Source organism: Rhinopithecus roxellana, chromosome 16 (genome assembly GCF_007565055.1).
Source record: "Rhinopithecus roxellana isolate Shanxi Qingling chromosome 16, ASM756505v1, whole genome shotgun sequence".
NCBI classification, from domain to species: Eukaryota; Metazoa; Chordata; class Mammalia; order Primates; family Cercopithecidae; genus Rhinopithecus; species Rhinopithecus roxellana.
Window position 1 is genome coordinate 70,956,996 of NC_044564.1, and position 19,842 is coordinate 70,976,837.

General features: G+C 42.5%; 1 protein-coding gene and 1 pseudogene across 4 annotated transcripts in view; one reads left to right on the forward strand and one right to left on the reverse strand.

Annotated features, from left to right (window-relative positions):
• The window catches only part of HAUS6 (HAUS augmin like complex subunit 6), a 54,752-nt gene that overhangs the window by 21,973 nt on the left and 12,937 nt on the right, over positions 1–19,842 (reverse strand). For 3 of the 4 annotated variants that reach the window (XM_030919947.1, XM_010365715.2, XM_030919944.1), the window contains 7 exons: positions 17,116–17,263; positions 15,481–15,546; positions 15,126–15,174; positions 11,346–11,516; positions 8,317–8,510; positions 5,679–5,805; positions 3,315–3,417 (listed from right to left, as the gene is read on the reverse strand). In XM_030919947.1, coding sequence (XP_030775807.1) covers positions 3,315–3,417; positions 5,679–5,805; positions 8,317–8,510; positions 11,346–11,516; positions 15,126–15,174; positions 15,481–15,546; positions 17,116–17,263 — 858 coding nt within the window. The remainder of the gene's footprint in view (positions 1–3,314; positions 3,418–5,678; positions 5,806–8,316; positions 8,511–11,345; positions 11,517–15,125; positions 15,175–15,480; positions 15,547–17,115; positions 17,264–19,842) is intronic. The other variant, XM_030919945.1, reaches the window with a different exon arrangement.
• On the forward strand, positions 243–341 carry LOC115894061 (annotated as a pseudogene).

Genomic DNA, 19,842 nt, shown 5'->3' on the forward strand with positions numbered 1-19,842 from the left:
AGCTCTGTTGGCTAGTGGATTTGAAAAAAAAAAAAGAGAGAGAGAGCGAGAGAGAGAGAAATAATTCAAAAATAAAAAATAAAAATAAAAGAGTTAAAAACAAAGCCAAGAGCTATCAAAAGAATTCTACCATAATTAAGGACTGTCCACAGCCACCATGGAACCAGAATGCTCTATCTGAAGCTCCTCTTCATTTATCAAACCACGCAGCCTTTTATTTTTTTTAAGAGAAAGGGTCTCATGCTCACTTCAGCTGCACATATATTAAAATTGGAACAATACAGAGATTAACATGGCCCCGAGAATGGATAACACTAATTTTTAATTTAAAAAAAATTTTTAAGTTAAAATTTAAGAAAAAGGGCCAAGTGCGGTGGCTCACACCTATAATCCCAGCACTTTGGGAGTCTAGGCAGGCAGATTGCCTGAGCTCAGGAGTTTGAGACCAGCCTGGGCAAAAAGGTGAAACCCGATCTCTACTAAAATACAAAAAATTAGCTGGGCGTGGCGGCATGTGCCTGTAATCTCAGCTACTGGGGAGGCTAAGGCAGGAGAATTGCTAGAACCTGGAAGGCGAACGTTGCAGTGAGCCAAGATCGCACCACGGCACTCCAACCTGGACGACAGAGTGAGATTCTGTCTCAAAAAAAAAACAAAAAAATTCAAGAAAAAGAGAAAGAGAGAGAGGGGGTCTTATTCTGTTGTCCAGGCTAGAGCATTGTGCAGTGGAACAGTAATAGCAGCCTTGAACTTCTGGGCTCAAATGATCCTCCTACCTCAGCCTCCTAAATAGCTAGGACTACAGACACACACCACCATGCCTAGCTAATTTTTCATTTTTTGTAGAGACTGGGTCTCACTATGTTGTCCAGGCTGGTCTCGAACTCCTGGGCTTGAGCAATCTTCCACCCTCAGCTTCTCAAAGTGCTGGGATTACAGGTGTGAGCCACTATGCCCAGCCCCATGCAGACTTTTCTATGTCTTCTCTTCTGGTTGCACCTAAACTGAGCCTTGCTCTCTGGTCTATAATCTTTCCCAACCAGTGTCCTCTCCAAATACACCTGACTCTCAAACCAATTACCTATCCCAGTGATTAAGTCCTGTGCTAACTGCTGTCATGACCTTTCGCCTGAGTGAACTACAGCCTACAACTATTACCTGCTCCAATTTGGCTGTATAATTTGTTTTTTATTCATTCATTCCTTATCTGTCCTCTATTTACTGAACCTAATTGTCTTGTACACATGTGCTAATTAACACAGGTTAATTATCGTACTATTCTTTCATGTTAAAAAAAAATTGTGAGCTTCCACAAAAAACCTGTACGGGGCCGGGCACAGTGGCTCAAGCCTGTAATCCCAGCACTTTGGGAGGCCGAGACGGGTGGATCACGAGGTCAGGAGATCGAGACCATCCTGGCTAACATGGTGAAACCCCGTCTCTACTAAAAATACAAAAAACTAGCCGGGCGAAGTGGCGGGCGCCTGTAGTCCCAGCTACTCTGGAGGCTGAGGCAGGAGAATGGCGTAAACCCGGGAGGCGAAACTTGCAGTGAGCTGAGATCCGGCCACTGCACTCCAGCCCGGGCAACAGAGCAAGACTCCATCTCAAAAAAAAAAAAAAAAAAAAAAACCTGTACGGAATGTTTATAGAAGCAATACTCATAATAGCCAAAAGGTGAAAACAACCCAAATGTCCATCAACAGACGAATGGATAAACAAAATGTGGTAGAGGCATACAATGGCATATATTCATAAAAAAGGAATGCAGTACTGACTGATACATGCTACAACTTAGATGAACTTCGAAAACGCTATGCTAAGTGAAAGAAGTCAGTCACAAAAGTCTATGTATGATATGATTCCATCCATATGAAAATCCAGAACAGGGAAATCTGGAGACAGAAAATATCTTCGTAATTGCTTTGAACTGGAGAAATGAAGGGGGATTGGGGGGTAATAGCTAAAGGGTATGAGGTTTCTTTTTCAGGTGATGAAAACGTTTACAATTGTGATGATGGTTGCGCATATTTGTGAATTTAGAAAAAAACAAATCATACATTTTCAATGAATGAACTGTATGATATGTGAATTCTAACTCAACGAATCTGATTTTTAAAAATTGAAGGCTGATACATGCTACAAGATGTAAAAAACTTGAAAATACTGTACATGTGGTGCCTCACACCTATAATCCCAGCATTTCGGGAGGCCAAGGAAGGAGAATTGCTTGGAATCAGTTCGAGAAAACATTGCGCAAAGTTAAAAACAATGCAAGTGAAAGAAGCCAGAAACAAAAGGCCTCATATTATATGACTTCATTTATATGAAATATCCAGAACAGGCAAATCCATAGAGATAAGAAGTATATTAATGGGTTGGGTGCAGTGGCTCACACCTATAATCCCAGCACTTTGGGAGGCCGAGACGGGCGGATCATTTGAGGTCAAGAGCTCAAGACCAGCCTGACCAACATGGTAAAACACAGACTCTACCAAAAATATAAAAAAAAAAAAAAAAAATTAGCCAGGTGTGGTGGCACATACCTGTGATACCAGCTACTCAGGATGCTGAGGCAAGAGCATTAATTGCTTGAACCCAAGATGGAGGTTGCAATGAGCTGAGATTGCACCACTGCACTCCAGCCTGGGCAACAGAGCAAGACTCCATCTCAGAAAAAAAAAAAAAGTACATTACTGGCTGCCAGGGACTAGCGGCGAAAATGGAAGTGACTGGTTAATGGGTTAGAGAGTTTTTCTGAGATGATGAAAATATTCTGGCGGCTGGGGCTCAGTGGCTCACACCTGTAATCCCAGCACTTTGGGAGGCTGAGACAGGTCAATCATTTGAGCCCAGGAGTTCAAGACCAGCCTGGGCAATACAGTGAAATCCCATTTCTACAAAAAAAAAATTACAAAAATTAGCCAGGTGTGGTGGTGTACACCTCCAGTCCCAGCTATGTGAGAGGCTGAGGTGGGAGAATCACTTGAGCCTGAGGTAGTCAAGGCTACAGTGAGCTGAGATTGTGCCACTGCACTCCAGCTTGGGCAACAGAGTGAGACCCTGTCTCAAAAAAAATCAAAGAAAAAGTTCAGAAACTAGATAGTGATGATGACTGCACAACACTGTAAATGTACTAAATGCCACTGAGTTACATACTTTGCAATAACTGAAACTGTGAATCTTAGGTTACATGCATTTCACCACAATTTAAAAAATGGAGGAAAAAAACAAGGAATATAAAGAACTATTATAATAATGAAAAAGAATGACAGGAAGGAGGTTTCAAAGAGAAAAACAAATAAACAACCAACCTGGAAGTGAAGCAGGATACTGACAAAGAATACTCTTTGCATATACTTCTTCTGAGGCAGGATCAAACGAAAGGGGAGACATTGGTGGTAAAAGATCTACAGACTTAAAACAGAAAATTCACAATTTTGAAGTAAACATATTTGCTAACTACTACGATAACAATGCTGAGTTAATCTACGAATAGATTATTTTCTCCCTAAGAAAAACAGAATTACCAACCATGTATCAGATAATTATTTTTTTTTTTTTTTTTTTTTTTTTTGAGGCGGAGCCTTGCTCTGTCGCCCAGGCTGGAGTGCAGTGGCCTGATCTCAGCTCACTGCAAGCTCCGCCTCCCGGGTTCCCGCCATTCTCCTGCCTCAGCCTCCCGAGTAGCTGGGACTACAGGCGCCCGCCACCTCGCCCGGCTAGTTTTTTGTATTTTTAGTGGAGACGGGGTTTCACTGTGTTCGCCAGGATGGTCTCGATCTCCTGACCTTGTGATCCGCCCGTCTCGGCCTCCCAAAGTGCTGGGATTACAGGCTTGAGCCACCGCGCCCGGCTGTTTATTTTTCTTAAAGATAGGGTCTCACTCCCTCATCCAAGCTAAAGTGCAATGACATTACCATAGCTCACTGCAGCCTCAAAACTCCTGGGCTTAAGCAGTCCTCCCACCTCAGCCTCTCAAGTAGCTAGGCCTACAAGGACATACCACAACACCCAGTTTTGGGGTTTTTTTTTTTGGTAGAGAAGGGGTCTCACTATGTTGTCGAGGCTGGTCTCCAATTCCTGGCCTCAAATGATCCTCCTGCCTCAGCCTCCCAAAACAATGGGATGACATGTGTGAGCCACCACGCCCAGCCCTATAACTATCTTTAAAGCAAAGTACAACATTAGGAGCAAGGGGGATTACTTAGTCCTTGAATTTCTCAAACATCACAGTACTTCACATCAAGAGGACTCTTTTTTTTTTTTGAGACAGAGTCTCGCTCTGTTGCCCAGGCTGGAGTGCAGTGGCGCGACCTCGGCTCACTGCAAGCTCCGCCTCCCGGGTTCCCGCCATTCAGGAGGAGTCTTGCTTTCCGGCTGGGCACAGTGGCTCACGCCTGTAATCCCAGCACTTTAGGAGGCAGAGGTGGGTGGATCACCTGAAGTCAGGTATTCAAGACCAGCCTGACCAACATGGTGAAACCCCATCTCTACTGAAAATAAAAAAATTAGCCAAGCATGGTGGCGGGCACCTTTAGTCCCAGCTACTTGGGAGGCTGAGGCAGTAGAACCACTTGAACCTGGGAAGCAGAGATTGCAGTGAGCTGCGATCATGCCACTGCACTCCAGCCTGGGCAACACAGCAAGACTCCATCGCAAAAAATAATAATAATAATTGTTTTCTTTTTAATACAATCCTTCGAATCTAAAAATATTAACTGTAAATGACAACAGCAACTTATGGTTATTATATTATATATATATTTAGAAAAATTACAGAAACCATAACATAGAAACTTCAGACTCAAATGCAAAGATGACATACATACAACATTTCTAGGTCATTCGTAACACAATAAATTCACAAACTGCCTTTTTTTTTTTTTTTTTTTTTTGAGACGGAGTCTCGCTCTGTCGCCCGGGCTGGAGTGCAGTGGCCAGATCTCAGCTCACTGCAAGCTCCGCCTCCCGGGTTTACGCCATTCTCCTGCCTCAGCCTCCAGAGTAGCTGGGACTACAGGCGCCCGCCACCTCGCCCGGCTAGATTTTTTGTATTTTTTTTTTTTTTAGTAGAGACGGGGTTTCACCGTGTTAGCCAGGATGGTCTCGATCTCCTGACCTCGTGATCCGCCCGTCTCGGCCTCCCAAAGTGCTGGGATTACAGGCTTGAGCCACCGCACCCGGCCAAACTGCCATTTATTAAACTATTCTCCAAAAGGCAAATTGGCTGAGTGCAGTGGCTCACGCCTGTAATCCCAGTACTTTGGGGAGGCCGAGGCAGGAAGATCACTTGAGTCTAGGAGTTTCAGACCAGCCTTGGCAATGTAGGGAGACCCTATCTATAAAATTAAAGAAAAAATTAGCCAGGCTTGGTGGTACACACCTATAGTCCCAGCTACTCAGAAGGCTGAGGTGGGAGGATTGCTTGAACCCGGAAGTTCAAGGTTACAACAAGCTATGATCATGCCACTGTACTCTAGCCAGCTATGATGGTGCCACTGCAGTCCAGCCAGCTATGATCGTGCCACTGTACTCCAGCCAGCTATGATCGTGCCACTGTAGTCCAGCCAGCTATGATCATGCCACTCTACTCCAGCCTGGGCAACAGAGCAAGACACTGTCTCAAAAAAAAAAAAGTGGGGCGGGGAGAACAGGGGCAAGTCAACATTACTTACTGGAGTCCAACCTTTAATTAGACTGAAAGGAGACAAACCAAGAAATTCTTTCCACTTTTTATGCCATTCTCCTTGCTTTTCAACAACAGATTGTCTTATACTTGTGAGATCATCTTTTATTCTATACCTATAATAGCATAAAAAAACTTTATTCAAAATATGAAGATACCACAAAAGCACTGAGTCAAATTTAAGAAAATCACAATAGTTGTAGAGAAGTGAAAGGAAATGGAACTGAAAGTTTAATCAGTATACCACATATAAATTAAATAAACTTCTCACAGGTGAATATTCAGAACCTAAAATACCTTTCTCTTTTTATGACCATAAAGAAGGCAGGAAGCAGTGTCTCATGCCTGTAATCCCAGCACTTTGGGAGGCCAAGGCGGGCGGATCACCCGAGGCCAGGAGTTCAAGATCAGCCCAGCCAATGTGGTGAAACCTCGTCTCTACGAAAAATACAAAAATTAGCCAGGCGTAGGAGTGGGTGCCTGTAATTCCAGCTACTAACGAGGCTGAGGCAGGAGAATCACTTGAACCCAGGAAGCAGAGGTTGCAGTGAGCCAAGATCATGCCATTGCACTCCATGCACTCCAGCCTGGGAGACAAGAGTAAAACGCCGTCTCAAAAACAAAAAATAAATAAATAAATAAATAGTTTTTAAAAAATAGTTAAAAAAAAAAAAAAAAAAAAAAAAAAAAAAGACCAGAAAGAGGCTGCGTACGGTGCCTCACACCTGTAATCCCAGCACTCTGGGAGGCTGAGGCAGGTGGATCACGTGAGGTCAGGAGTTCGAGACCAGCCTGACCAACATGGTGAAACCCTGTCTCTACTGAAAAACAATAATAATAATCATACAAAATTGGCCGGATGCAGGGGCGCGCCCCTGTAATCCCAGCTACTCAGCAAGCTGAGGCAGGAGAATCACTTGAAATCAGGAGGCAGAGGTTGCGGTAAGCCGAAATAGTGCTATTGCGCTCCAGCCTAGGCAACAAGAGGGAAATGCCATCTCAAAAGAAAAAAAAAAAAAGCAATAATATATCTATTACTCCATTTTATTTATTCTTTTTTTTTTTTTTTTTTTTAAGATGGAGTCTCACTCTCTCACGCAGGCTGGAGTGCAGTGGTGCAACCTCAGCTCACTGCAACCTCCGCCTCCCAAGTTCAAGTGATTCTCCTGTCTCAGCCTCCTAAGTAGCTGGGATTACAGGCACATGCCTGGCTAATTTTTGTCTTTTTGGTAGAGACAAGGTTTCCCTATGTTGGCCAGAATGGTCTTGAACTTCTGACGTGAGGTGATCCACCTACCTCAAGCCTCCCAAGGTGCTGGGATTACAAGTGTGAGCCACCACACCCAGCTACTCCATGTATTTTTAAAATAGAATTTCTTCCTTGCTCTAAACTTGAGTAGGACTTTCACTCCCACTCTCTGTCCATTCCTATAAGCATACCATACTTTCTATTCTTTCTGCTCAATTAAAAAACTGTTCAAGTGGCTGAGGCAGGCCAATCACCTGAGGTCAGGAGTTCCAGACCAGCCTGGCCAACATGGTGAAACCCCATCCCTACTACAAATACAAAAATTAGCCAGGCGTGATGGCACGTGCCTGTAATCTCAGCTACTCGGGAGGCTAAGGCAGGAGAATCGTGTGAACCCGGGAGATGGAGGTTGCAGTCAGGGGAGATCATGCCATTGCACTCCAGCCTGGGCAACAAAGCAAGACTCTGTCTCAAAAAAAGGAAGCCGGGCTTGGTGGCTCACACCTATAGTCCAAGAACTTTGGAAGGCCGAGGCGGGTGGATCACCTGAGATTGGGAGTTCGACATCAGCCTGACCAACATGGAGAAAACCCGTCTCTACTAAAAATATAAAATTAGCCAGGCATGGTGGCACATGCCTGTAATCCTAGCTACTCGAGAGGCTGAGGCAGGAGAATCACTTGAACCCAGGAGGCAGGGGTTGCAGTGAGCTGAGATCGCACCATTGCACTCTAGCCTGGGCAACAAGGGCGAAACTCCATCTCAAAAAAACAAAAAACCTTTTCTAAGGCCCAGTTTTATGATTAGACCCAACAAAAGGAAACTACAGAAAAGCTAAAATTATTTCATAAAAAAATTATCGGCCGGGCGCGGTGGCTCAAGCCTGTAATCCCAGCACTTTGGGAGGCCGAGACGGGTGGATCACGAGGTCAGGAGATCGAGACCATTCTGGCTAACACAGTGAAACCCCGTCTCTACTAAAAAATACAAAAAACTAGCCGGGCGAGGTGGTGGGCGCCTGTAGTCCCAGCTACTCGGGAGGCTGAGGCAGGAGAATGGCGTAAACCCGGGAGGCGGAGCTTGCAGTGAGCTGAGATCCGGCCACTGCACTCCAGCCTGGGAGAAAGAGCGACACTCCATCTCAAAAAAAAAAAAAAAAAAAAAAAAATTATCATTCAGGACAAATCATTTATCCCACTAATTTTCCTTTTCCTTTCTGCTTCATGTATATCTCCAAGAGTTGATTATGTAAGGTTTTTGAGTACTAGAATTCTCATACTTGTTTGCCAAAGCTGAAGAGCTATTAAAGTTATACCAGTTTTGTTAAGAAAACCACCCTACTCCTCCCACAGTAAAATAACAGATCTTTTCAGAGTACCTCATATGCTTCAGATCTGATAATCTTTCCTTCTGAAATTTGGTCTCTTTTTCAAGGTAGTGAAGGTCTACCGTCAATCTTGCCTCATCAGCCTGACACCGTTCATATTTCATCACTTTCAAGACTTCATTTAATAACTGAATAACTGTCAAGAGGTTCAGTTTTCCAGCCTCATAAACATTTCCTATGTGCAACTAAGGAATCAGGAGGAGAAAAAATTGGTGAACTATAGGTTATTATAATAATAAACTATTACATAAAAATATTGATGTTTTTTATTATTAAAGTTTATCTTAAAGAAAAGAGAAGGGCCAGATGCGGTGGCTCACGCCTGTAATCCCATCACTTTGGGAGGCCAAGGGGGGGGCAGATCACCTGAGGTCGGGAGTTCAAGACCAGCCTGACCAACATGGAGAAACCCCGTCTCTACTAAAAATAAAAAATTAGCTGGGCATGGTGGCACATGCCTGTAATCGCAGCTACTTGGGAGGCTGAGGCAGGAGAATCGCTTGAACCCGGGAGGCAGAGGTTACAGTGGGCCGAGATCACACCACTGCACTGCAGCATGGGCAATAAGAGCAAAACTCCATCTCACACACAAAAAAAAGAGGGAAAAAAAGAATCAAATATCCCCAAACATAAAATGACGTAAATAATTTTGGCCCAATGAAAACTACTAGGAAAGAATTAACATGCCTTGCTACATTTTTTGCTACATTTTTATATTACGCAAAAGGCTGAAAACTAGAATAAAAGAAATGTTAATAAATGGAAAGAAAAATAAAGATTAAGCAGAAACAGCGGGTTTAGTGAAAAGACCATAAATTCATTTTTTAACACAAGTTACAAATCAATGACCCCTAAAGGCTGTATCTGTACTTAAACATGTTTCTTTGGCTTACACAGTTCTATGTCTTAAAATCATTTGAATTAGTCACCAATTTTTTTTTTTTTTTTTTGAGACAGGGTCCCACTCTGTCTCCCAGGTTGGGTGCAGTGGCTCAATCTTGGTTCACTGCAGCCTCCGACTCCAGCTTGCAAGCGATCCTCCCACCTCAGCCTCCCAAGTAGCTGGGACTACAGATGTGCACCACCATGGCCAGCAAATTTTTGTATTTTTAGTAGAGACAGGGTTTCATAATGTTGGCCAGGCTGGTCTCAAACTCCTGACCTCAGGTGATCTGCCCACCTCAGCTTCCCAAAGTGCTGGGATTACAGCGTGAGCCACCATGCCCAGACAGTTTCCAAACTTTTTAAATCATAGATTTCACACAAAAATTATGGGCCAGGCACAGTGGTTCACGCCTGTAATCCCAGCACTTTGGGAGGCCGAGGCAAGAGGTTCATTTGAGGTCAGGAGCTCTAAGCCAGCCTGGCCAACATAGTGAAACCCCGTCTCTACTAAAGAGGTGTCTCTCTTCAGAGTCACAAAAATATTTTATCTTTGTATCTCTCCAGCATATAGTAGATGCTTGATGAATTGTGTTTTCTAAGAAAACAAAAAAGTAAGCTATCCAGATAATGTCCCATAAGCAAGTGGAAATAATTGGATGGAGTTTGGGTTGATGAGGAGAGACTGCTGAAGTCATGAAATTGGTAGAAAATACAAATAAATTCATAATGAGGGAAAGAAAAAGAGGGCATTAAAAGAACCATGGAGAACATTATTTAAAAGTTAGACAGAAAGGCCAGGCATGGTGGCTCATGCCCCAGCACTTCGGGAGGCCAAGGCGGGCTAATCACAAGGTCAGGAGTTCGAGACCAGCCTGGCTAACATGGTGAAACCCCATATCTACTAAAAATACAAAAATTTAGCTGGGCACGGTGGCGGGAGCCTGTAATCCCAGCTACTCGGGAGGCCAAGGCAGGAGAATCACTTGAACTGGGAGGCCGAGGTTGCAGTGAGCCGAGATCGCGCCACTGCACTTCAGCCCAGGTGACAGAGTAAGACCTAAAAAAAAAAAAAAAAGAAACTAGGCCGAGCACAGTGGCTTACGCCTGTAATCCCAGTACTTTGGGAGGCTGAGGCGGGTGGATCACTTGAGGTCAGGAGTTCAAAACCCGCCTGGCCAACATCGTGAAACCCCATCTCTATTAAAAATACAAAAATTACCCAGGCGTGGTAGCACACACCTGTAATCCCAGCTACTTGGAAGGCTGAAGCAGGAGAATGACTTGAACCAAGGACAGGGAGGTTGCAGTGAGCCAAGATCATGACACTATACTCTAGCCTGGGTGACAGTGTGACTCTGTCTCAAAAAACAGAAAAAAAAGAAACCACTGTGAAAAACAGAGCAGCAGTCTGAAAGACCATAGAAAAGCAGAGACACTGAGTTTATAAAGCTAGAAGAAGAAGACTATACAAGCAATACTTAACAGTATCAAGATAAAACAGAAGCCAGGGGATGGAGACTTTTTAAAAGGACATTTGGCAATTAGGAGATCACTGTTCTTCTCTTTAAGAATTTATAATGAACTAGTACAGTACCATCTTCCTACTAAGAAACTTCATACTGTCTACACTATATAATGTAGTACTGTACAGGTATGGGCAATTAATAAAAATCGATAAATATAAATATACACACCTTTAACAGTATCCCTCCTTATGAAAGTTTTACTGAACACACTCATAGAAATAAATTCTGGCTGGGTGCAGTGGCTCACCCCTGTAATCCCAGCACTTTGGGAGGCCGAGGTGGGTAGATCACCTGAGGTCAGGAGTTCAAGACCAGCCTGACCAACATGGAGAAACCCCACCTAATAAAAATAGAAAATTAGCTGGGCATGGTGGCACATGCCTGTAATCCCGGCTACTTGGGAGGCTGAGGCAGAACAATCGCTTGAACCCGGGAGGCGGAGGTTGCAGTGAGCCAAGACCATGCCATTGCCCTCCAGCCTAGGCAGTAAGAGCAAAACTCTGCCTCAAAAAAAAGAAAGAAATTCTGAAAGCAGAAGAACACTGCAAGAAAATATACAATTACATCACAGGAGTTTTCTCAAAAGCTTCCTTAATATCAAATGCTTACCTGAAACATTTGTTTCTCAATCTTGTCAAGTAAGAGCCTTGGAATATTAATAGCAACATCAGTTCCATCTAAAGCATATTGGTTAACAAGACTAAGGACCGAACTAACAACTTCTCTCTCTTTTTCCAAAAACATGAGCGTTTCATTCACTGAAGCCCACAAAGACCGAACCTTTGGAAACAGAAACAAAATATTAAAGTTCACACATAATCCATATATATATTTTTAAAATGTAAATATATGTTCACTCTTAGTAACAAATTTCCTAGAATGATTTCTAGTAAGAAAATTAAATAATTATACTTTAATAGTTTAAAACTCCCTTTGGATATTATTTCCAAAGGGAATTTTTGAAAAATGTATCAGGAGAATCTAGCTCACTATAATTTTCAAACAAATCTAAGAATTTTTTTGTTTTTAGAGATGAGGTCTTACTATGTTGCCCAGACCGGACTCAAACTCCTGGGCTCAAGCAATCTTCCCACATCAGCCTCCCAAGTAGCTGGGACTAAAGGCATACACCACTGCACCCAGCTCCAAATCTAAGAAATCTTATGCAAGATACAGTTAGCATTTTCTATATGTTGACATGTAATCAATCTACCGAAGATCATTCGGGGAGAAATGATTTTTAAAATTTTTCAAGAGAAGCCGGGCGCAGTGGCTCACGCCTGTAATCCCAGCATTTTGGGAGGCCAAAGTGGGCAGATCACAATGTCAGGAGATCGACACCATCCTGGCTAACACGGTGAAACCCCGTCTCTACTAAAAATACAAAAAATTAGACGGGCGTGGTGGCGGGAGCCTGTAGTCCCAGCTACTCGGGAGGCTGAGGCAGGAGAATGGCGTGAACCCGGGAGGCTGAGGGTGCAGTGAGCCGAGATCGCGCCACTGCACTCCAGCCTGGGGGACAGAGTAAAACTCCATCTCAAAAAAAAAAAAAATTTTTTTTTCAAAATAAAAAAACTACTACATCTCATTTTTAAGTCATTCAGTTTGAGGAAGTTAAAGTGTGGGAAATTATGCCTCATTAAAAACAAAAAATCTTAGGCATATGCTAATCTATATTCATTAAAATTGATATACAAGAATATTTAGGCAGGCACAATGGCGCATACCTGTAATCCCAGTTACTCAGAAGGCTGAGGTAAGAGGATCCCTTAAGCCCAGGATCCTTGCAAAAAAAAAAAAGAATACTCACAGAATGTCTATTTGTAATAATCAAAAAGTAGAAACAATCCAAAGGTCCATCTACAGTAAAAAAGGGCACACTGGTGCTATGTTCATAAAATAGAACACTAAGCAGCAATGAGAATAAACACACTATGATTACACACAATAGCATGGATAAATACCATAAACAATGTTGAGCCAAAGTCAGACACAAAAGAATATATTCTATATACTCGCATTTATATGAAGTTCAAAAACAGGCAAAACTAATCTTTAGTGTAACACGTGAGGGCAGTGTTTCCCCGTGGGGGGAAACAGTGTAAACTAAACAGGTTCAAGGAGGATTCTAGGGTGCTGGTAACATTCTATTCCTTAAACAATATTGGCTATATGGACATGTTCACTTTGTGAAAATTTGTCAAGCTATATACTTATGAGTTATACATTTCTTGTATATACGTTACGCTTTAACAGAATTTACAAAAGAGGGAGGGAGGTGGAGAAATATAATTATACACATGTTCTTCCTGCATGATAAAAATACAGTATTAAATATCTCTAATTAGTTCACTTTTTTTTCCTTTTTTCTGTTTTTTTTTTTTTTTTGAAACAGGCTCTCATTCTGTCACCTAGGCTGGAGTGCAGGGGCACAATCTTGGCTCACTGCAACCTTTGCCTCCTAGGTTCAAGTGATTCTTGTGCCTCAGCCACCCAAGTAGCTGAGACTACAGGAGAGTACCACCATACCAGGCTACATTTTTATTTTTGGTAGAGACAGGGTTTCACCATGTTGGCCAGGCTGGCCTTGAACTCCTGGCCTCAAGTGATCCGTCATCCATCTTGGCCTCCCAAAGTGCTCGCAGGTGTGAGCCACTGTGCCCCCACCTCTTTTTTTTTTTTAAGACGGGTCTCGCTCTGTTGCCCAAGCTGGAGTCCACTGACACAACAAGAGCACACTGCAGCCTTGAGCTCCTGGGCTCAAACAATCCTCCTGCCTCAGCCTCCTGAGTAGGTAAAACTATAGGTGTGTGCCACCCTAAGTATCTCTGACATGTTGCATGGCAAGGTAAAGTTGTTCCCAAAGGAACACTCATTGGCTAGCAGTCTAGAGGTCTCACAGGATGGCATTTCCTTGATGAATCTGTAATTATCTAGGATCTGGTTCTCAGATTTTCCAAGTCTAGATTTTTATCTTGTCAAGGGCTGAAAGTTGACTGTAACTCAGAGAAAACAAATATGAACCAAACTCAGAAGAGACTGCTGTGAAAACTTTAATAGGTTCTGCAAATTATTTTAATTATATAATTTGCAATAAGAGATTCACTAAATGGAAAATTCCATGAAGGAAGTGACTTTGCCTTGCCTGTTCTCCTCATTGTTTTGGCCCTAGTATCTACAAGATACCTAGCACATATCAGATATCAATAAGCATTCACTGAATAAAAATATTTCCTTAAGAGGGCGCTCACCTTTACAAGTGACAATGTGCCTTGGAAGCCAAATTTATACCCACAGCAGCTCGGCGTGGCAATCACAGAATCACAACAAAGAGCTTGAGAGAGATTTTATCCAAAAAAAAAAGAAAACCTAAGAAAATACTTAACTCACATCAAAGTCAAACTCTGGAGGTCTCAGATCATTTTCATTTGTCAGAATCCTCCCACCTGCCAAACCAGCCTCATTTTGATTCCTCATTTTCCTTTCATACTTAACATCTCCCTGCAGTTAACCCATTTTACTTAGATAAATTAATACCACTGACAAGCATAACCTTGTAACTGACAAGGTTATACTACAATCAAGCAGAGCTTTTTGTACTGGGGTGGAGAATTTTTAATTAATCATATCTAAAAACGCTTTTGAATAAAAAAAGTAATAGTACCATAAAAAGAAATGGGACCGGGCACAGTGGCTCACGTCTGTGATCCCAACACTTTGGGAGACCAAGGCAGACGGATCACCTGAGGTCAGGAATTCAAGACCAGCTTGGCCACCATGGTGAAATCTTGTCTCTACAAAAATATAACAATTAGCTGCACATATTGGCATGCACCTGTAATCTCACCTACTAGGGAGGCTGAGGCAGGAGAATCGCTTGAACCCAGGAGGCGGAGGTTGCAGTGAGCCCGAGACCATGCCACTGCACTCCAGCCTGGGAGAGTGAGACTCCATTTCAGAAAGGGGAGGGGAAGGGGAAGGGGAAGGGGAAGGGAGGCTGGGCGTGGTAGCTCATGCCTATAATCCCAGCACTTTGGGAGGTCAAGGTGTGCAGATCATCTGAGCTCAGGAGTTCAAGACCAGCCTGGCCAACATGATGAAACTCTGTCTCTACTAAAAATACAAAATTAGCTAGGTGTGGTAGCGCATGCTTGCAATCCCAGCTACTCAGGAGGCTGCGGCAAGAGTATCACTTGAACTCAGGAGTCGGAGGTTGTAGTGAGCCAAAATCATGCCACTGTACTCCAGCCCAGGCTTACAGAGCGAGACTCCATCTCCAAAAAAAAAAAAAATGTGCTAAATAGACTATAAGAGTCCCACCAACTGAGCAAACACTGCATATCACAGAATTTTAAAAGATTAAATTTCTCCTTTTATAAGTTGTCTCACCTTTTGAATTTTTTCTTCTATATTACTGTGGTCATCATAGGGTTCCATTCTAATAAAAATTAAATAATCTAGTTAGTCACATAAAATCACATGGTAATTTAATATCCAAAGAGCTAATTAGTCTGCAAACCCACCCACCAACAACCACCCCAACAAAAAATAAAATTTAATCGGAAAGCTATAATAATTTATTAGAAGAACTGGACTAGCAGTCATAACTATGCTCTAATCCTATCATCATCTGGCTATTGATATATTATTTTAATTAATGTTTGTGGGAATCTGTTTTCTCACCTGTAAAATGCAAAAGCTAAACTAGTATCTAAGGCAACTTCTAGCTCTAAAAGTCACTTACTTCTTTATTTGGTTTTCCAGTCCTATACATTCAGATCTCAAGTTTCGTACCTGCTTAACTGATAATCTACAAGAAAACATACAAAATGACAGCTGTAATACCATTACAATTAATTAGTATAGCCCACTTCTCTATTTTCCCTTTGCATATCCTTGCTGAAGGCCTCTGGGTACAGCCACCAGCAAGCTAAAGGACTCTAAACTCTCTTTATCACACAAGTGATTCAACATACAGGCTCCTATTGAGATGGACCTAGGACTCGTAGGTTAGTATATCCTCTCGGATTAGAATGATGGAGGTTAGTAAGACGACTCTTATCCTCATCTCACATACCCAGGGGATAAATTTAAATGTTATCTAATACAGTCAGGCAACATTTCAGTTAATTTCAAAGGATTCTATAGCTTTAGTAAAACACAACAAAGCATTCTACAAAGTTACCCTACTGTAATTGTCTACAGTTGCAAAAAAGAAATTAGGCCAGGTGTGGTGGCTCACACCTGTAATGCCTATATTTTGGGAGGCTGAGGCAGGAAAGTGGCTTCAGGCCAGGAGTTTGAGATCAGCCTGGCTACAAAGCAAGACCCTGTCTCTACAAAAAAATTTTAAAATGAGCTGGGGGTAGTAGCACACGCCTGTACTCCCAGACATGGCAGGAAGATCACTTGAGCCCCTGAACCTAAATATAAAATAGCATTAAGTGGTTTTAAAAAATGATGACTACCTATCTGAAAGAATATCTACTTAACGAAATACCCACTAATCGGACTAATAGACATTAAAAGTAATATACTGGCAGGGTACAGTGGCTCACACCTGCAATCCCAGCACTTTGGGAGGCCAAGGCAGGCGGACCACTTGAGGTCAGAAGTTCGAGACCAGCACAGTCAACGTGGCAAAACCCCATTGCTACTATAAATACAAAAAAGAAAATGAGCCAGGCATGGTGGTAGGCACCTGTAATCTCAGCTACTCGGGAGCCTAAGGCAGGAGAATCGTTTAAACCCAAGAGGTGGAGGCTGCAGTGAGCCAGGATTCCACTACTGCACTCAAGCCTGGGCAACAGAGCGAGATTCCATCCCAAAATAAATAAATAAATAAATAAAGTAAGTGATCTTTTCTTTTTCTCTAAACTTACATTTATAGTATGCCTAAAGTTTTAAAATATTTTATGCAGAAGTTATCTGACTATAGCCAGCCACAGTGGCTCATGCCTATAATCCTGACACTTTGGAAGGCTAAGACAGGCCGACTGCACGAGCTCAGAAGTTTGAGATCAGCCTGGGCAACATGGTGAAACCCCGTCACTATTAGAAACACAAAAATTAGCTGGGAATGGTGGCCTGCACCTATAATCCCAGGTACTCTGGAGGCTGAGGTGGGAGGATGACTTAAGCCTAGGAAGCAGAGGCTGCGGTGAGCCGACATCACACCACTGAATTCCAGCTTAAGAGCCTGGGTGACAGAACCAGACCCTGTCTCGGATAGGGAAAAAAAAAGAAGTTATCTGACTTTAAAATGGAAAGATAATCGCCAGGGTTTTGAGGTAGGCATGGATTATTTCTGCTGACATTATATTGGTGACATCTGTTCAAAAGAAAGAAATTATTTTCTAACTATCAAGGTACTACTTACTGTGCATTTTCCTGATATTTTTGGGTAACACAATCTTCTCTTTGTAAAATTCGTAAAAATCTGCTACGTGCGAAATGGCATCTGGCAATGCATTTGTGCAAGTCCTGTGGTTTTATGTTAAATGTCTCTACAAAATGATGAGAAGAATCTACACGAAACACAAATAAGATTATAGAAAACAGGCTGGTCTGATAGTAGTGGGTTATCAGAATTGAATATTAGTGTCACTAACATTAATGGTATACAATCTCCCACTGCTAAATTTGATTGACTTTTTAAAAAAGGAAAACAGATTTACAAGCTAATAAATACCAAAAATGTTGAATTTTAATATTAAGAAATTAACATCATGTAACTAACAACTCCCCAAAAGCTAGTATACCATAAACATATAACAATAAACTAATTTTTGTTTTGGTATTTGGGGTTGTTTTTTTGAGACAGGGTCTCACTGTACTGCCCAGGCTGGAGTGCAGTGGCACAAGCATAGCTCACTGCAACCTCAACCTTCCGGGTTCAAGCAATCCTCTCACCTCAGCCTCCACAGTAGCTGAGACTACAAGCACATACCACCATGCCCAACTGATTTTTTTTAAATATTTTTTGTAGAGACTGGGTCTCAAGGTGTTGCCTAGGCTAGTCTTGAACTCCTGGACTCAAGGGATCCTCCTGTCTCAGTCTCCCAGAGGGCTGGGATTACAGGCCACCACACTCGGCCTGATACAACTAATGTTAACGAAAGTAAGATGACCTTTTTTTAAGGCAGGCAACTAAAAAAGATTTCTAAAGGTGAGTTATTTTACACAATTAAAAATTTTCAGAGCGCATCTACCTAAAAACATTCTTATTATAATTTGAGACATCTAGAAATACATTTATATCTACAGTGTATTTATTTATAGACATCTCAAATTATAATAAGAGCTACTTTGCTTCCAAAAAGAATATTTTTTTTTTTTTTTTTTGAGACAGAGTCTCCCTCTGTCACCCAGGCTGGAGTGCAGCGGCGGGATCTCAGCTCACTGCAAGCTCCTCCTTCCGGGTTCATGCCATTCTCCTGCCTCAGCCTCCTGAGTAGCTGGGATTACAGGTGCCCACCACCAAGTCCGGCTAATTTTTTGTATTTTTAGTAGAGACAGGGTTTCACCATGTTAGCCAGGATGATCTTAATCTCCTGGCCTCATGATTCGCCCGCCCTGACCTCCCAAAGTGCTGGGATTACAGGCGCAAACCACCGTGCCCAGCCACAGAACCTTTTAACAAAGGAAGAAAGTCAATATAAAAAGGTAAGAGAGGATCACATCATCTCCACTGCTGCCATCAGTTCACTTTTCCTCCTAGTAAGACCAATAGGACAGGATAACCAAATAAAACCACTGTTCATTTCTCAAATAATTATTCACTGTGTTACTAAAAACCAAAGTAGACCTGAGAATAACCCATAAATTTATTTCAGAGTTCAGGTTTTTACCTGTAATAAATCCTACTTTAACATGGCTCAATACAACAAAAACATGAGTATTCTGAAAATCAGGGACTTCCACAATGCATTAACATTGCTTATCCAGGTCCTAGCATTGCTTCAGAGAAACCACCAGAAATGGCCGGGCACGGTGGCTCACGCCTGTAATCCCAGCACTTTGGGAGGCTGAGGCGGGCGGATCACAAGGTCAGGAGTTCAAGACCAGCCTGGCCAACATAGTGATACCCCATCTCTACTAAAAATACAAAAAAATTAGCCAGGCATGGTGGCGTGTGCCTGTAGTCCCAGCTACTCAGGAGGACGAGGCAGTACAATCACTTGAACCCAGGAGGTGGAGGTTGCAGTGAGCCGAGATCACACCACTGCACTCCAGCTTGGGCAACAGAGTGAGACTTCATCTAGGGGAAAAAAAAAAAGAAATCATCAGAATTACTACATATTTAACAGGAAATGGGTTTACCAAATTTAGAAGTTATCTAGAGACTGAACATGTTGACTGAATTGGTTTAAATCTAGAAATAGGACAAACCATGCTTATGCCTTATTAAATCCAAACATGCATATTTTATATAAAATAGCTTGTGTTACATGTAATTGGGGCAGATCATCCACTAGCAGAAAAATTGGAAACATTCTTGTATTACATTTGAAATCCTGGCACTTTGGGAGGCTGAGGTGGGAGGACTACTTGAGACTAGGAGTTCAAATCAAAACCAGCCGGGGCAACATAGGGAGATGTACCCTATCTCTAAAAAAAATAAAATTTTTTTTTTGAGACTGAGTCTGCTCTATTGCCCAGGCTGGAATTCTGTATTGCAATCTTGGCTCACTGCACCCTCTGCCTCCCAGGTTCAATCAATTCTCGTGCCTTAGCCTCCCCAAGTAGCTGGGATTACAGGTGCCCACCACTATGCCCAGCTAATTTTTGTATTTTAGTAATGATGGGGTTTCATCATGTTGGTCAGGCTGGTCTTGAACTCCTGACCTCAAGTGATCTGCCTACCTCGGCCTCCCAAATTGCTGGGATTACAGGCATGAGCCACCACACCCAGCCAAAAAATAAACATTTTTTTTAAGTACAAATTGCTCTTAAACATGAAACAGACCGGGCGCGGTGGCTCAAGCCTATAATCCCAGCACTTTGGGAGGCCGAGACGGGTGGATTACGAGGTCGGGAGATCGAGACCATCCTGGCTAACACGGTGAAACCCCGTCTCTACTAAAAAAATACAAAAAAACTAGCC